This window comes from Xiphophorus couchianus, chromosome 6 (genome assembly GCF_001444195.1).
Source record: "Xiphophorus couchianus chromosome 6, X_couchianus-1.0, whole genome shotgun sequence".
In the NCBI taxonomy this organism is placed as follows: Eukaryota; Metazoa; Chordata; class Actinopteri; order Cyprinodontiformes; family Poeciliidae; genus Xiphophorus; species Xiphophorus couchianus.
In genome coordinates, this window is record NC_040233.1 from 30,361,375 (window position 1) to 30,378,043 (window position 16,669).

Here is a 16,669-nt window from a genome sequence, read left to right on the forward strand (position 1 = left end):
TGCAGACAGGAGAGCAGTTCAGGGCTTATTTAGCTTTCGCTACGCTCACCTGCTGCCAGGATGAGAAAAAAGAAAAGCAGCAAATAAAAGGCTCTTTTACCTGCCGATACCAGCTGTTTGGCTTGTTCCCGCTACATGCTGGGTAATTGCTTTCTGCGTCTTTCTGAACTATAGTGTGTGTGTGTGTGTGTGCGCGCAGGGAGAATCTTGAGCGGCTACTGGATGACAGACACTTCAAAGAGGAGATCGTGCATTTCAACATTTCCGAGGAAACGGGAGTAGTCGACGCTTCCCACAGAGGCAGATTGATTCCACTGCTCATGAGGTATGACATGCAGTGTGTCTACTCTTAACAAAAATACATTGGAGGTCCACTGCAGGGTCTATATATGAAAAGTTCTTTAAAAAATGCCCTAAAAATAACAACCGACTTTGACATTACAGAGACATTCAAGCCAGTCGGCCCCGGTCCCATTGTAAAAATGCAAACGTCCTTAAGACAATTTTTTCAAGTTGGCTTCTTTTTTTTAGTTCAAACACATGCACAAAAGGTCCACAGAATCATCAGTATTATCTGCATAAAAGGAGATACAAAAAAAAAATGGCAGTGGCCCAAGTATCAAGCCCTGGTGGTCTCCACATGGCAATAGTGACATTATTTATGTCAGTGATCTGAACCACTCCAGAACCACATCATGTTCTAAGTGAGATTTAAAAGTGTCCTAAGCAGCTCTGTTCAAGCTACAAGCTAGCTTCAGAAAGAGTAGATTTTATTTTTAAAGCAAAACAAAAAGAACTGACAAGATATTGCTTTATAGGTGAGAAAAACTATATTAAAAATGAGTGTGATTGGTTCACAGATGCGACTGGTTGTAACAATAACATCTGTGTGTGTGTGTGTGTGTGTGTGTGTGTGTGTGTGTGTGTGTGTGTGTGTGTGTGTGTGTGTGTGTGTGTGAACCAGGATCCTGTTTGGCCGTCTGCGCACTAAAGCCAGCAGTAAGTTCCAGGGAAAGGCGAGCGCCGCCACGCGGTCTGCCATCATTCTGCGATTCCTGGCCGGGAGCCAATCAGAGGAGCTGGGGATGTTCATCGACCTGCTTCTAGAGCCTCTGAGCCATTACAGCAAAGGTGAGCTTCTGACCTCCAAGGGCCTGAGAACATACTGCTGGCATATTACTTTTCTTTGTAGCGATAGTTTTATTAGCCAGAGCATAGCTTAAAATAAAAACACATAGCTGTTAAATATAAGAGTAAACATCCATTTGGCAGAGGTGTTTAATACTGCATATTTTGGTATTGATCTGATACCAAGGAAATACTGGGCCAATATCAATACTTTTTTATTATTTAGGTTTGATATATCCTCAAACTTTTGACATTTGCAACGGCGTATTAGGGCCATTGTACATAGAATAACAAAAATAAAAATGGAAAGTACATTTCTGTCAAAAAATCTGAAATTTTCTAGAAAAAACAATTACATTTCTGAGTTTGAAAATCCGAAAATTTGCTTGGAAAAAAAAAAGAACTCAGATATTTTAAAATTATTCTCAGAAATCTTCTAGAAAAAAAACAGGGAAATTTTGACTTTTGAAAGTTAGAAATTTCCCTGTTATTTTTTCTACAGAATTTCTGAAATTAATCTAAAAAATGTAAGTTTTTTTATAGCCAGGCGGTGTTTTCTGTTTTTTTTTCAACTTCTTAACTAAATAATTCAAAGTTTATAGGTGTCTACAAAATACTTTGAGAACATATTAACATGATAAAATAAAATAAAAAAGCATATTTGTGTATGCATGTTTTTCCAAGTAAATAAAGTGCAAAAGAGATAAACAAATAAAAACACAAAATCTTTTTTGAGGTAAAGTTGAGAAAAAACAATACAAAAATAAAATAAAATTCCAAAACAGAATCTGAAACTAAAGTGTCGATCTTACCACGCTAGAATCGCTACTGATACAGACTTTGTATCAATATTTGGTATTCTCTACTGTCTGGTCCTCAGGATCCTGCCTGGAAGCGGTGGAAAAAGCCATAGCTGACACAGACATGGCCGCCGTCCTTCCTCTGGGCCGTCAGCACAGCCTGCTGAACATCATCAACGTTGTCCTGCACAAGCTGGGCCACCTCATCAACATATACCTGCCCAAAGTCCTGCAGATCCTGCTGTGTGTCACCGCCTCCTTGTCCACCATCTTGGACAAAAGACAGCAGGTAAGAAAGCTCTTTTTGTCTTAGTTTTCTCTGATTCCACACGGTACGCGCTTAAAAACCTTCATCTTTCCCCTCCCAGCTTCGAGCAGGATGTTTTAGCCCCCTGAAGAACCTGAGGAGGCTGGGTATTCTCAGGATTCAGGACTTCTTCGACGCGTTTGACTCGTACGCCTTCACCCCGGATGAGATCGACGGCGTTTTCCAGGCTGTCGTCTGGCCTCAGGTGCACTTCGATTTTATTTATTTTTTTCAACCTCAATCACATTTATCCTGCTCCAAACCTCAGCGTTTTGCTAACAAGTTTAGATGTCGTTTGTGCTCAGGTGTGCCGCCTCCCGACGGAGAGCCCCTACTCCCCCACGCCGCTGCTCAAGCTCATCCACGTGTGGTGCAAGAACTCCAGGTCAGGCTCCCTCAGGAGTATTAATCTAGAATGTCTTTTTAATTATTATTATTATTAATCAGGAATGTTGGTGAACATTTAAGAGCCTCACTGTGTGTGTGCTTTAGGTATTTCCCCCTCCTAGCCAAGCAGAGGCCAGACCACCCAGAGTGCGACATCCTCCTAAACGTCTTTGCCCTCCTGTCTGCCAAAAACGCATCCATGGCCACCGTCGCCATGGTGATGGACATGATCGAGTCTCTGGCAACAGCCAAAGATTTTGTCGCCTCCTTAGCAGAGTCTGAGGTCGTCGTGAATGGCTGCGTGTTCCCGCAACCTCCAGAGGGCGCCGTCATCACAGAAGGTTCAGAACTAGTCCCTTAGAAGCTCCTGAATTTTGCGCTGTCCAAGTGAAATATTCACTTTGTTGTGTTTTTGTTTTGATTTTCTCTTTCTCCAGAATCGCTATCTCAGGGCTCCAGACTGCTGTTGCCTCACATCACCACCTTGCTGCAATATTTCAGCGGAGTAGTTCGCAACACGGAGAGACTCAAGAAGAAGAAATTCCGAGCTCAGGTAGCCAAAGAGCTCAACCTTCTCTCCAAGTGAGTTTGTTTAATCTGTTTCCTCTCGAGCCGTTTTTAGTTTTTCCGTGTTCAAAATGGATTGCATTAAACAAATATATATATATATATATATATATATATATATATATATATATTTTTTCTCTTTGTCAGGGTGAGTCGATTTGTGCGTGACAAGGAGCAGAGCTCGATGCTCATCAGCCTTTTGCTTCCTTACCTCCTGAGGGGCAGCAACTCTCAGGTGAGATTTCCAACACTTGCTTCTCTCAATATGTGTTTATAGGCCGTTTTGTCATGTTACTTCCATAAAAATTTTGTTTTTTTGTTGCTAAATACGGTGGCGGCAACATCATGGTGTGGAGAAAAGACTCCTAACAGTTCTTTATGTTGGTCTGCCACTTATAAACCCAATGTTTGAAGTTTTGCTCATCATTCAGAAGAAGCTCAGAGGGTCTTCTTCTTTTACTTGCAAATATCGCTGCAACAATTATATTGGTAATGGATTATTCTAAAAAAAAAAATAAAATAAAATTTGAGACATTCTGCAAAATTTTCATTTAACCACTTAAGTTTTTTTTTTTATACAATAATAGAAATACATAAAAACATGAACATAAACAAATAATTCAGTTGCTTTTCACTTAAGAAAATACTTATTTTCTTGCAACAATGTAGCACTCCTTTAGCAAACGCTTGAACCTCTGTAGCAAAGATTCATCTTTATCCCAAAAAAAAATAATTCCCCTAACATCGTGTGAAAAGCTCAACCCTTTTTGCTTCACTTAACAACGATACAGTATAGAGGTTAATCTGTTGATCAATTTATTTTTTTAGAAAAACAGATTAATAATGTGATAGTAAATGTTTTAATAGGAGATTATCACAGAATTTGAACTGGGTGAAGCTAAAAGTGCCACTAGTGGAATTCTGGATAGAACATATTCACAGACTAAGAAGGTTTTTCATCTTAAATGTAAATATTATTTTGCAGAGTGATGTTGTTTCAGTAAAATGCCTTTTTTTGAGTCTGTATACTCCACTTGGTGGTTAATTGATTACTAAATAAGTTGACGACTGTCTCGGTGATCAATTAATCACGATTAATCGCTTTAGCTCTAGTCGTATAGAGCTTTTTGTTTTTAAATGATATGATATGTTTGTCCCAGGAGATTGAGTTGGACCTCCTGGCCACCATGCAGAACCTGCTGCGGCAGACCGATCAGCCCTCCACCTTCCTGCAGCCGCTTGGAAAACTCTTCGCCATCATTCACAAGAAGTTGCCCAGACAGGCTCTCACCACTGTTTACCAGGTATCCTTTAACAAATTCAGTGAAGTTTGGCTAGGAATACATTAACAACTTATTTATTTTTCTATTTATTGCCTTGTTTAGTCTTCATGTTGACGTCTGATATTGGTATATTGGTAACGTGTTCCCTTCTCTGCTGCCAGACTCTCTCAGATCTGGACCCTTCGCTCACGTACATCACAGATTTAGCAACAAAGGTGAGCTTTTCTACCCGTTATTGTGAGCTGAGGAGTATTGAAGTTGGTCTAAATGCTTAAACCTTTCCAGCTGAACGCGTTCGACAGCCGCCACCTGGATGAGATCTACTTTGACGTGCGGCTGACGGCTTTCCAAGAGGCGGCAAAGCGGGTCAAAGACATGCAAACTCTGGACCTGGACTACATCAGCATCCTCATATACAACTGCTTCCACACATATGAGGTTCGTGCGGCACATCTCTCAGTCTAAAGCTAAAATCACACTTTCTGTCACGATCGAGCTGGACACCGTTAAGCTGGACATGATTCTTTTATCCCTTAAATGCAGATCGGCGACATGTCACTGGGAGACAACGCCACCCTGTGCGTGTCGGCAGTGATCAGCCAGGTGGCTGCCGTCGGTGCCGGGGTGCAGATCTACAGAGATTTGATACAACACACCATCCTGGACGCCGTCCACAAGGGGCTCCACAGCAAGACTGAGGTGCAAGAACTCACATCCAGTTCATTTATTTAGTGGTTTTCAAGCTTTTTTAACAACAGAATGCTAAAAAAGTCAAATATGCATTTGGATTTAGTCCTCCTGAGACGGGCATTTTAACCTGGATTGGACAGTCTTCACCTATTAGGGTTACTTTTCAAGTCCTGACACAGATTCTCAATTTTATTTTGGTCTGGACTTTGACAAGACCATTCAAACTATTCAAAAATAGGACAGATTTGTGGCGGGCACAACAAATAGCTGTACTTAAGGCTGTGAATACGTTTGTGAAGCATTTCTCAACAGATATTCACTTATGTGTTTAATTCTCAACCATGGCGTTGATGCATTTTATACAGTTTGTATAAAATACAAACTTGCTTCAAATCCCTGTAAATGGTTGAATTTCATTTAAGCGTTTCCAAGGATTGGAAAGTGCTTGATTTCTATATAAAGTCATTGAAAGTTCTTGATGTTCAAACTGTAATCTAACGTTTGATTTAAGTCTAAATTTTCATAGTCCTAATAAAAAATATACATTCTTTTTTTTGTTTTGTTTTTTTATCTCTAATGTAGGGTGCTGGTGTTTGAAAATGCTTGGAAAGTGTTCGAATTTTACTGTGGGAAAAGTGTTCAAACCTTAATTTTGCTAAGTTTTTAATCTTGTAATTGAGATGATCTTATATTATGTCATGCCTGGTGCCTCTTCTTGCAGCTTTGGCCCTGAATCCAATCTCTCTCTCTGTGTATTTCTGTTTTGTTTTCCAGAGCGTCCAGCATGAATACACCTCCGTCCTGGCCTGTCTGGTGAAGAACTTCCCCACTAAGAAAGAGTTCAGAGACCTGGTGCAGCTGACGGACTACAACGACCCGGAGTCGGACTTCTTTGAGCATATGAAGCACATCCAGGTATTAGACGGACCTGTCCTCCTCCTGTATTTCCCACGTTTGGGTCATTTAACCAACCTGTGGGTGTGCGTTTCGCTCAGATCCACCGTCGAGCCCGCGCTCTGAGGAGGTTTGCCAAACAGCTGACCGAGGGCGCCGTGGCGATGACCCCGCGCTCGCTTCAGAACTACATCATGCCGTACGCCACGACCGCCCTGCTGGACGAGAAGATGCTGATGGTGACGGCAGAGAATAAACGAGGTTTTCTTACAGGTTTTTTTTTTTTTCTTCTTAACATTCTCTTTCACTTTTCACGCCGCAGCATGAGAACATGATGTCCGCCTCGGTGGAGGTGGTGGGGGCGGTGTGCCGCAAGCTGACCTGGTCCAAATACCTGTACTACCTGAAGCACTTCGTCCACATCCTGCAGACTGGGCAGGCCGAGCAGAAACTGGCCGTCAGGTAGAGCTGGACGATTGGGAACTGTTTTATTTTTATTTTTTGGCTCATTTCAGGGGATTTATTTGTTTGCTCCCTGTTGCAGTTTGCTGGTGACTGTCCTGGAGGCCTTCCATTTCGACCATCAGACCCTCAGCAGAGAGATGGAGGCTGCCAGAGCCAGAGAAGGTGAGAGGAGGAGCGGCAAAGATCCGTTCTGTAAACAGACTGGAGCGTTTTCTGGTGGGGAGGAGCATGGAGGAAGAGTCGGTATTTCTAGATGCACTTTGTTCCTGTTACTTAGCATCCGTCCATCTGTCCATCCTTTTTTCGTCTATTCATCCGTCTGCCCAGTCGTCCACCCATCCGTCCGTCCTTTTGTTCATCCATCCATCCTTTCTTGTACATCGTCCATCCTTTTTTCCATCCATCCATCCATTCCTTCCTCAGTACATTGTCTTTCAATCCAACTACCCATCAGTTTGTCCAGCATCCATCGATATATTTCATCATTATTATTTAATCCAAAAACCACCTGGCATAATTTCTATTAAACCTTTATCTACCTGTTGTAATTCCATATTTAATTTTTTTTTAATTTTTTATTTATATATATAAATGTCTCAACTATTTCTGCCCAGCTGAGAGCGTTGCGATGGATGTCGAAGACGAGGCAGAGGCCAAAGAACTGGACACCAGCGACGACGAAGAAGCCATGGAGACCGACGACAAGTCGGCTTCCGCCAGCGTCCCCATGGAAACCAAATCCGCCGCACAAGCGGTGGTGTCAAGAATCCCAGCTAAGGCAGCTCCTACAGCGCCCCCTGTGTCCTGCGGCTTGCCCCAGAGCAGAGAGGAGCTGGAGTCTCTGATGGCTACCATCCACAAGATGGTGAACGACAGCGTGCTGCCCCGCCTCAACAAGTGCCTCACTGCAAAGGTAGAAAGTGGGAACTGGATAAGGAAACGCTCCCTAGCAGCAGCAGCAATGGAAGATTAGATTATTATTTCTTCCTTCAGGTGAAGCGTGATGAGGAGCACAAAGCGGTGAAGTCCAAAGATGTGAAGGATGAGGAGGTGGTGCGCATTCCCATCGCGTTCGCCATGGTCAAGCTCATGCAGACTCTTCCTCCTCACATCATGGAGGCCAACCTCCCAGGGTAGGGTCAGGTTTTTCCTTAAAATCGGGGAGGTTTTCTGACACGTGGGCGATTAACGGCGTCTGCTTTCTTCTTTTCCAGCATCTTGATCAAGGTTTGCGTCCTGCTGAGGAACCGCTTCCAGGAGATCCGCGACGTAGCGAGAGGAACGCTGGTAAAGATCATGCAGACTCTGGGCTGCAGGTATCTGCAGTATCTGCTCAAAGAGATGCAGGGCGTTCTGGTCAAAGGCTACCAGGTAGGACAACACAAAATGCATACAGATATTAGCAAGTAATAGTTCTGTCTGTTACATTAAAATCATTGATTTAGAGTTTGTGTGATTGACCAACACAAAGTGGCACATGATTGGGAAGTTATGAAAAGGATATATATTGTTTTTTTTTTGTTTTTTTTTTTACAAAATCACCAATAAGGCTATTTTGCTACAATCTCTTTTAGCTTTGCGTATCTAAAGATGGACATTTTTCCCATTCTTCTCTGTGAAATAGCTCAAGCTCAACAAGATTGTACGTCAATTATAAAGTCTTGCCACAGATTCTCAATTTCATTTAGGTCTGGACTTTGACTGGGACATTTTAGCACACAAAGGTGCTTCGATGTGCAGACAATTTTGTCATTCCAGGTTTATTTAATCCTGTATGTTTTTTTGTTTTTTTTACTTGTAGAATTTCTCTGTCAGGCAAAAGTTGGGAGTCGCACTCAGACATTGTAATTGCGTTATGTGACACGAGGTGGTGGCTACCGGAAACTAGCTGCTGATATATAGATGGAGTAAAATGAACATTGTTCTTTTATTCTATGAACTACTGACTACATGTCTCTGAAATTCCAAGCATAAATTTAGTACTTATTTGGATAAAATGAGAAATGGTCAGAATAATGAAAAAGATGCAGTGCTTTCAAACCTCAAATAATGCAAAAAAAATAAGAAAAGAAAAGAGGGTCATATTCATTAAGAAATAACAATACTAATGTTTTACCTCAGGAAGAGTTCAGAAATCAATATTTGGTGGAATAACCAGGAGGTTTTCAATGGCGTTCAGTGCAGTGGTCTCTTCATTTTTTCCAGAGCTGTATGTAGCCTAGTTATGCTAATTGCTACTTAGCAACTAGCACAGCTAGACGTGTTTTTCTCCTAAATGATATGTATATATATATATATATATATATATATATATTGTACAGTTTTGACTTAATGCGCTAAATATGTTGGTTTTTCTTAAACAAATTGTCTTTTTTTTTGTCTTAACAATTAATTGATTTCTAAATTAGTTGACAATTGCTTCAGCAATCGATTCATCACGATTAATGATTAATCATTTCGGCCTTAATCACGTTATCTCTGACCAGCTTGTACATGCTGTGAACATTGACGTTTATCGTTTTGTGGCCGAATGTGAAAAAGTTGTATATGAAATAAAGTCGAAAAAATGACTTTTTGGTTTTTCTCTCTCCCGTTTCCCACCCTCCATCCAATCAGATGCACGTGCTGACGTTCACAGTGTACCAGCTGCTGTCTGCCATCAGCCCGACGCTGAAGAGCGGAGACCTGGACCCCTGCATGAGCATGCTGATCGGAGTAAGAGCTTCACACCTCCAGATTCCACATAGAAACTCTTCAGTTTTCTTCTTCTTCTTCTTGTGCTTCTTTTTCTTCTCCCACCTAAATGGCCGCTTTCGCCCTTTACCGGTCAGATCTTCAACAACGAGCTGTTTGGCTCCGTCGCCGAGGAGAAGGAAGTCAAGGGCATCGTTTCCAAGGTGATGGAGGCACGACACAGCAAGAGCATGGACTCCTACGAGCTGCTGGCGCGCTTCTGCAGCAAGGAGAGCGTTACCAAGCTGGTCTTGCCGCTGAAGGAGGTGAGGGCGGATCCGAGGAGGAAGAGGCAGGATTTAGTGGTAGTCAGGGTTCGTTTGGCTGCTGGAAATCCTTGAAAAGGCTTGAATATCACACAGGTGTTTTCAAAGGTTTGGAAAGTACTCCATTTGTGCATAAAGTTGTTGAAAGTGCTTGATATTCAAACTGCTCAGTTTTGTAAAAAAAAAGAAGTGCAATATAACGTTTGATCAAAAGCTTAAATTTGGATTTTATTTAACAAAATAAAACGTAAGAGACATTTTTTTTAAAACTGTCTGAAATCAAATCAAATTTCTTGTTTGAGGTCAGTTAGAATTCTAGAAGTTATTTTTATTTGCTAAATGCCAGAAAACATAGCAAGAAATTTTTTTTAGAGTTTTTTTGTGACTTTCTTTGTATATTGTGTTTAAGCATTTAATTTGAGTGGGAAGGTTAATTACCTTATTTATTATTCCTAATGGCTCAAAGACTTGATCTTTGTAACTGAACGAAAGGTTTGCTTATATTTTTTACATTGAACAAATTGAATTGGGGCATATTTTTTATGTATTTTAATTTTTTGCCAAATGTTTTTTCCTCACACCACTCATATGTAAATGTTGTGTGAAAGAGACATTAAAAAACATATTTTTATGTTGTTGAATTTTAGTTTACTTTATTCCTGCTGTAGAATCTACAGTGAAAAATGAATTGAAACGTTTTTTTTGTTGTTTCTTTATAGTTCACTTTTACGAACTAAAACCTAGCTGAAAAATGCTTGAATTTTACAGTGAGAAAAAGTGTTCAAACCCCCGGGTACAGCTGTAAAGTTCTTTTCTTTTCTACTTTTTCTCCCTCCAGATTCTGGAGACCTCCTCTCGTCTGAAAGTGTGTAACCGTGTGGCGGCCGTGCTGCGGCGGCTGATCCTGGGTCTGCTGGAAAACAGTGGGATGAGCTCGCAGGACGTGCTGGTGCTGAGCCACGGCCTGGTCAGCGAGAGCCTGCCGCTGCTCACCAAGAGGGACCGGTAGGCCAGTCGCCGTCCTCCCTTTGCCCCTCCCGCTACCGCTAATACGCTCAAACCGACGCTGAAACGGCAGCGGCTGACTCGCTCTGCTGCTTTGTGTGTGTTTTTTCCAGAGAGAAAGCATCGGCAGAGCCGCCCCCTGACCCGAGGCTGCCCCCTCCCAGCTGCCTGCTGCTGCCTCCGACCCCGAAGAGAGGGGGGCAGAAAGCCCCCGTCAGCAGCCGCACAAACATGCACATCCTGGTCGACGCTGGACTCAAGGTGACCAAACCCACACAGTGGTCTGCACTATTTATCTACCGTCTTAAGCGACAAGTCATTAAATATTCCACATTTGAATCCTCCAGTTGCTCCACTTAAGTCTGAAGAAATCTAAAGTGAATTCATCCGAGGCGTCGGCTCTGGAGATGCTGGATCCCTTCATCCAGCTGCTGCTCCAGTGCCTCAACTCCATGCACGTGAAGGTACCAGCCTTCACCCCCGTCACCGTGGTGACCTTTTTGTCGCTGCTGTTCAAATCCCGTCTGACGTGACGCGTCCTCCCCAGGTGATCACCGAGGCTCTGGTGGCGTTCACCTGGCTGCTGAGGTTCCCTCTGCCGGCCGTGAAGCAGAACGCCCAGCAGCTGACCAGGCAGCTCTTTGTCCTGCTGAAGGATTACTCCAAGGCCGGAGCGGCGCGGGGAGAGAACTACCAGCTGGTCCAGAACTGCTTCAAGGTAGAGATAAATATAAGCTGTAGGAGAAATGCGCATGAAATTATTTTGCTTACAGCTGCATCATAATCCATTTTATTTATTGCTTTTGGTTGTATTTTATTTAGAATGTTTTGGATGTCTCAAAACAACAACGTTATCGTTTATTGCGATAATTACTGGGACAATTTGTCGTCCAGCAAAACTGTCTTTCTGTCTTTCCCCGTGTCTTTGTTTCTCACTCTCTTTCTTGCTCTCTCTTTGTTTTTGTCTTAGTCTGTCATTCTCTCAATCTTTGCCTTTCTCTCTTTCTGTCTTCCTTTTTTTCTTTCTGTCTTTCTCTCTTTCTTGCTGTCTGCATTTCTCTTTTTCTCTGTTTCTGTCTCTCTCCCTCTCTCTTCTAGTATTTTTTTTTCCACTTAAAAGGAGAGAGTGTCTGCCCACTGTCGCCACATTCTTGTCCCAGGAAGAGGAACTCATCAACTCGTCCAAATACGATTTTCCACTAATAAACAACTGGTTTTTTTTGTTTTTTTTTTACTCTTTCACATATTGAATAACTAAACGCTGACACTGAACTGATCTCTTTCTGCTGTGCAGGCCATGACCGTTCTCGTAAAGAACATCAAAAGTAACAAGATCTCTGAGACGCAGCTGCAGGTGCTGCTGGGCTACGCCGAGGAGGACATCTACGACCAGTCGCGCCAAGCCACCGCCTTTGGCCTGCTCAAGGTAAGCGCCGCAGCTCGGGGTGTAACACGGTGTCGGGAAGCCGTTTGCCCCCCTCTCAGCCGTGTGTTTTTATGTGTCGGACCACTCTAGGCCATCCTGTCCAGGAAGCTCATCGTCCCAGAGATGGAGCAGGTGTTGAAGAAGGTGGCCAAGTTGTCCGTCACCGGGAGCAACACCATGATCAGAACTCACTGCCGACATGTAAGAACAAGTCGGGGTGTTTCTGAAGCAGAGGTTCGTGCTGGCGTCTGACCGTGTTTTTGTGCGGTGCAGATCTACCTGAAGTACCTGCTGGACTACCCTCTGGGGAAGAAGCTGAAGTTTCACCTGGACTTCGTGGTGGCCCAGCTGCAGTACGAGCAGGACACCGGCAGGGAGTCTGTGATAGAACTGCTGGCCTCCATCTTCCAAATGTTCCCTCAGGTTCAGATTGGATCCTTGTTTTCTCTCCAACACGATATTCCCGACAATTACAGATTTTTCGCGAATGTTTGAATAACATTCTGGTTTTATCCTTCAGAATCTGCTGGCGCTGTACAGCAGCCTGTTCTTTCCCCCGCTGGCTCTGATCGTCGTCAACGACGACTCGGTGCGCTGTAAGAAAATGGCCGCCATGGCCATTAAGACGCTGCTCGGCCAGCTGGACGTAGACCACCAGAACGTGCTGTACTCCTATGTCAACACCTGGCTCACTGCAGAAAAGGTACTGAAGTATTCACACCTCTGAACTTTTCCACATTTAGTCCCAAATGTTTGTTTTTTTTGGTGTGTGGTCGAACCGATAAATCGGCTCCGATTTTCTTCATTTTGAGAGATTGAATATTGGCTGAAACCAAATATAAAAAGACACACACTGTATGGAGTTAAGTGTGATCAAGCCTCTCTTGTTTTAGATCAAAATTACCCAAATTATTTATATTTTCTAAATGCCAGAAAACTTTGTAGCTTCTCTAGAATTCATAAGTTTACCTAGGTTTGGTCAGAATCAGGGATAAATGTGCTTTAAACAAAATGGACCAAAATTGGAATCGGCAGGTTCCGGCTCTTTAAAAATCGGTAATTGGCCAGAAAACCTCAATCGGTCCATTCCTAGAATTTACATACTTGAGCAACTCATTGTTGTGCTCAGTTTTCTTCTTTTTGGGTGAATATAAATGCGCACAATTCTCATAAGCCAAAGATTTTACATCCCACTTCACAATTATTCACTACTTTGTGTTGATTACCTAAAACCCCCAATAAAGTACAGTAGTTTGTAGCTTTAGTGCGACAAAAGTGGAAAAGGTTACGGATTATTCATAACTATGAGATTTGAAGACTTTTCGGTTAATTGTCGCATCCTTTTTAAAAGCCATGTCGATGTTTTCTTCTTCAGGCCACGCTGCGGCGCGTCGGTGCTCAGGTTTCCGGCTTGTTTGTGGAAGTGGAGGAGGAGAAATTCTCCAGTCGGTTGGACAACCTACTGCCTCTGCTGGAGAAAGAGATCCACCCTGACGCCTATGAAGATGTGAGTAAACATACAACAGGAAGTCGGTGCTTCCTTAAAAAGTCTTACATTCGTGTATTTAAAATTAAGGACTTAAAATGTCTTACATTTATTTTTAATTTAATCACAGGTCTTAAATTTTGTTTTCACAGGACTAATTAATCCCGCATATTCGGTGTATTTTTTTTCTCGTGGTACATTTCTGTCAGGCAAAAGTTTTAAGTCGCACTCAGACGTTTTCAGTTCATTCTGTGATTTGAGACGGCTAACATACACTTGCCAACTAGCTAGCCAAATTTGTACGTTTCCATGGAGATATAAGTCTTAAATTCCATTCATAGTGGTCTTAAAAAGTCCTAATTTTGAGTTGGTGGAACACTGTAGAAGCAAATTCGACTTAGAAAAGGATGGAAGAATTGTAAAGGATCTTCACGTCTTCCCCTCAGATTGATGAGGTTGAGGAGGAGAAAGGAGCCGACCGGCTGCTGTTCAGTTATCTCACCCTCATCTCCAAATTAAACAAACACTGCGGCTTGCTGGAGCTCAGGAAGCCTCGCGACACGCTTCTTCACATCTGGGGTAAGCACGTTATAGACGCGCCACCCTCTCTCCAAACGAGCTCGCCCTTGAACGCCCTTCAAACCCTTCTCAGGTCACGTGGAAGCCCACCTGCGGCACCCTCACTGCTGGGTGTGGCTCACCGCCTCGCAGCTCTTCGGTCAGCTCTTCGCCGCTCAGCCGGCCGAGCAGTTGGTCGCCGTTTGGAGGGGAAGGAAGGGAGACGCCTCGTCTCACCCGGCGGCTGTAGACTTCATCACCAACAACCTGGACAAGAAGGTGAGCCCAACATCACTTTGTTGGCTTCGCCTCTGTCTTAAACTCCTGCGTCTCACTTCCGCTTTCCTTCTATTTCCAGATGAGAGAGTTGGCTCTGAGCTTCTGCAGCCAGCTGCAATCCAAGTTCCTGGACACGGCGTCGGGAGAGCAGGTACATAGATACACCTGAAACGTCAAGTTTAACTTCCTCAGTTCTGGTTTATAAATGTCCGACTTCCTGTTTACAGGTGATCAAAAACCTCCTCTTTGTGGGAAAGGTGATTTACCTCATCTCCCCAGAGTCTCACATCACCTCTCTGGAAGATGGGAAAAACGAGATGGAAAATGGAGAGGATGGCGATCACAAAGAAGAACAGGAAGTGGAGGAGGAAGAAGAGGTTGATGATGAAAAAGACAACAGGCCCCCTTCTTTGCTGTGGCTCATGAAGAAGCTGTCTCTGATGGCAAAGAGAGAAGCAGCATACGCTCCTAAGGTTCCTCTCAAGGTGAGCAGATCATCAGGTTCATCTTCAGCGTCAATTTTCATTTTTGGCCACAGATTATCTCGAGATTATCAATAAATGTCAGTAATATAAATTTTAAAAAATATATATTTAAAATATCTTCCAGTTCCATTGTTAAGTGTCCTTTACAAAATTAAAGTTTGTTAGTCACTGAGAGGGTGAACTTGCGTAATTATGATATTATCAGTATATTAGATGAATGTTATCGTTTAACGCAATAATTACTGGGACAATTTATTGTTCTGCAAAACATAGTTACAAAAATTTTTATATATATTTTTTAGCATCTTTGTCATAGTTGTACCTCAAAATATCGCAATAAAAATCCTAAGTCCATATCTCCCACCCCAAGTCACACACTACCCCAATAAAAAACATTAAATTATACAAAGATGAATAATAAAATCAACACGTGTTTACTAAAAAAAAAAAAAAACATACAAAATCCAAGCAACTATATGGCTACATGTAAAACAGCCCTACATCATGATGCTGCCACCACTGTAGGGAGGGTGTTTATGATTGGACAAAATGTGAAAATAGTTGAAGGACTTTGAATAGTGTGACATTTTATCACCTCATACCTCTCGTCTCTGCTTTTTCCAACAGAGAACGTGTGTGTTTAAGTTCCTGGGAGCCACAGCGGTGGACCTGGGGAAGGAACGCCTCGGCCCCTACCTCACCACCATCATCACTCCTCTGTACAGAGAGCTGGACAGCACATATGCTGAGCAAGGTCTCCGTCTGACTGGCAAAGAGTAAACGAAAAATACAAGAAAGGTAGTCTTGGTAGATTTAAATCCATATTTCTCCATTCTATCCAGATCCAACCTTGAAGAACTTGGCGCAGGAGCTGATTGAGCTGGTGAAGAAGCAGGTGGGGCTGGAGAGATTCTCCCTGGCCTTCTCCGCCGTCCAGAAGGAGTTCTCACAGAGGCGAGCGGCTCGCAAGAGACACAGAGCCATGCAGGTATGGTGAGCGCCAGACCCAAGATGTACAAGGTTTCACCCGTACGTCGTGTTTTAATGTTTGCTCTCCACCACGCAGGCGGTGGCCAACCCAGACATCGCTGCTAAGAAGAAACTTAAGAAGCACAAAAAAAAAATTGAAGCCAAGAAGAGAAAAATCGAGATCCTCCGGCCTGGATATAAAGCCAAGAAGCATCGCAGTCATGCGCTCAAAGACCTGGCTATGGTGCAGTGAGTCATACACATAGGACTGAAATCTGACTCCAAGCAGGTCTAGCTGGGATCTGGTATGGCCTGCTGCGTTCTTAGATCTTCTATTGTTCCAGTGTGACCGATGCCCTGCAGCCTTATCACATGGAATCATGTAAATAATAGATCAAAGACAATTTTATTTTCCCGCTGTGGATCAATGACGGGATTGTCATAATCTTAGGTTTTTGTAAAAGAGAAATAAACCAACATGTTTACAGAGCACAGTGGAATTCATTCTCAGAGCAGAGATTACTTAGATCTGTTTAATAGAAGATAAGATTAATTATGTCAACCAAAAACTGGTTGTTCGAGCTGCTTTAGTTATTCCGAAATGCATCATTTCCCCTTATATGTTCAGGAAGTGGGTTGGGATTTAGGAACCACTGCGCCTCTAGTGGTCATTCAACCAACTGCAATTTTCAGCTTTGGTCTTCACAGGATGTCTGCACGTCGTTAAAAAGCATTAAATTCATTAAATTGTAAGTTGGCCTTAAATATATAAATTCAAGGTATTGGGTTTTGTCGCGGCAGGAGTATTTAATCTTGTTTGTGTAGTTTTTTTATTCTTGCGGAACTTTTCTGTTCCGTGTGAGTCGCGCGCGGTTGAGGCCACCGCTAACTAGCCATGCTAGCTAGCTTTTCTGCGTCATCATGGGTAAGTACAAGTTTGT

The 16,669-nt window shown here is 42.8% G+C and overlaps 1 protein-coding gene across 2 annotated transcripts in view; it reads left to right on the plus strand.

The window, feature by feature from the left end:
• The window catches only part of utp20 (UTP20 small subunit processome component), a 39,894-nt gene extending 23,676 nt beyond the window's left edge, over nt 1-16,218 (plus strand). For both annotated transcript variants that reach the window (XM_028019946.1, XM_028019947.1), the window contains exons 25-61: nt 200-325; nt 965-1,131; nt 2,009-2,217; nt 2,297-2,440; nt 2,541-2,620; nt 2,728-2,963; nt 3,060-3,204; nt 3,337-3,424; nt 4,350-4,493; nt 4,634-4,687; nt 4,758-4,910; nt 5,016-5,171; nt 5,937-6,077; nt 6,158-6,295; nt 6,379-6,518; nt 6,601-6,683; nt 7,136-7,434; nt 7,515-7,654; nt 7,736-7,892; nt 9,138-9,236; nt 9,353-9,520; nt 10,359-10,525; nt 10,639-10,786; nt 10,873-10,989; nt 11,073-11,243; nt 11,820-11,951; nt 12,042-12,152; nt 12,225-12,374; nt 12,472-12,654; nt 13,327-13,458; nt 13,884-14,016; nt 14,090-14,274; nt 14,354-14,425; nt 14,502-14,759; nt 15,387-15,513; nt 15,602-15,747; nt 15,826-16,218. In XM_028019946.1, the coding sequence (XP_027875747.1) occupies nt 200-325; nt 965-1,131; nt 2,009-2,217; nt 2,297-2,440; nt 2,541-2,620; nt 2,728-2,963; nt 3,060-3,204; nt 3,337-3,424; nt 4,350-4,493; nt 4,634-4,687; nt 4,758-4,910; nt 5,016-5,171; nt 5,937-6,077; nt 6,158-6,295; nt 6,379-6,518; nt 6,601-6,683; nt 7,136-7,434; nt 7,515-7,654; nt 7,736-7,892; nt 9,138-9,236; nt 9,353-9,520; nt 10,359-10,525; nt 10,639-10,786; nt 10,873-10,989; nt 11,073-11,243; nt 11,820-11,951; nt 12,042-12,152; nt 12,225-12,374; nt 12,472-12,654; nt 13,327-13,458; nt 13,884-14,016; nt 14,090-14,274; nt 14,354-14,425; nt 14,502-14,759; nt 15,387-15,513; nt 15,602-15,747; nt 15,826-15,981 (5,455 nt within the window). In that variant the 3' untranslated portion in view covers nt 15,982-16,218. The remainder of the gene's footprint in view (nt 1-199; nt 326-964; nt 1,132-2,008; nt 2,218-2,296; nt 2,441-2,540; nt 2,621-2,727; nt 2,964-3,059; nt 3,205-3,336; nt 3,425-4,349; nt 4,494-4,633; nt 4,688-4,757; nt 4,911-5,015; nt 5,172-5,936; nt 6,078-6,157; nt 6,296-6,378; nt 6,519-6,600; nt 6,684-7,135; nt 7,435-7,514; nt 7,655-7,735; nt 7,893-9,137; nt 9,237-9,352; nt 9,521-10,358; nt 10,526-10,638; nt 10,787-10,872; nt 10,990-11,072; nt 11,244-11,819; nt 11,952-12,041; nt 12,153-12,224; nt 12,375-12,471; nt 12,655-13,326; nt 13,459-13,883; nt 14,017-14,089; nt 14,275-14,353; nt 14,426-14,501; nt 14,760-15,386; nt 15,514-15,601; nt 15,748-15,825) is intronic.
• The last annotated feature ends 451 nt before the right edge of the window (nt 16,219-16,669 follow it).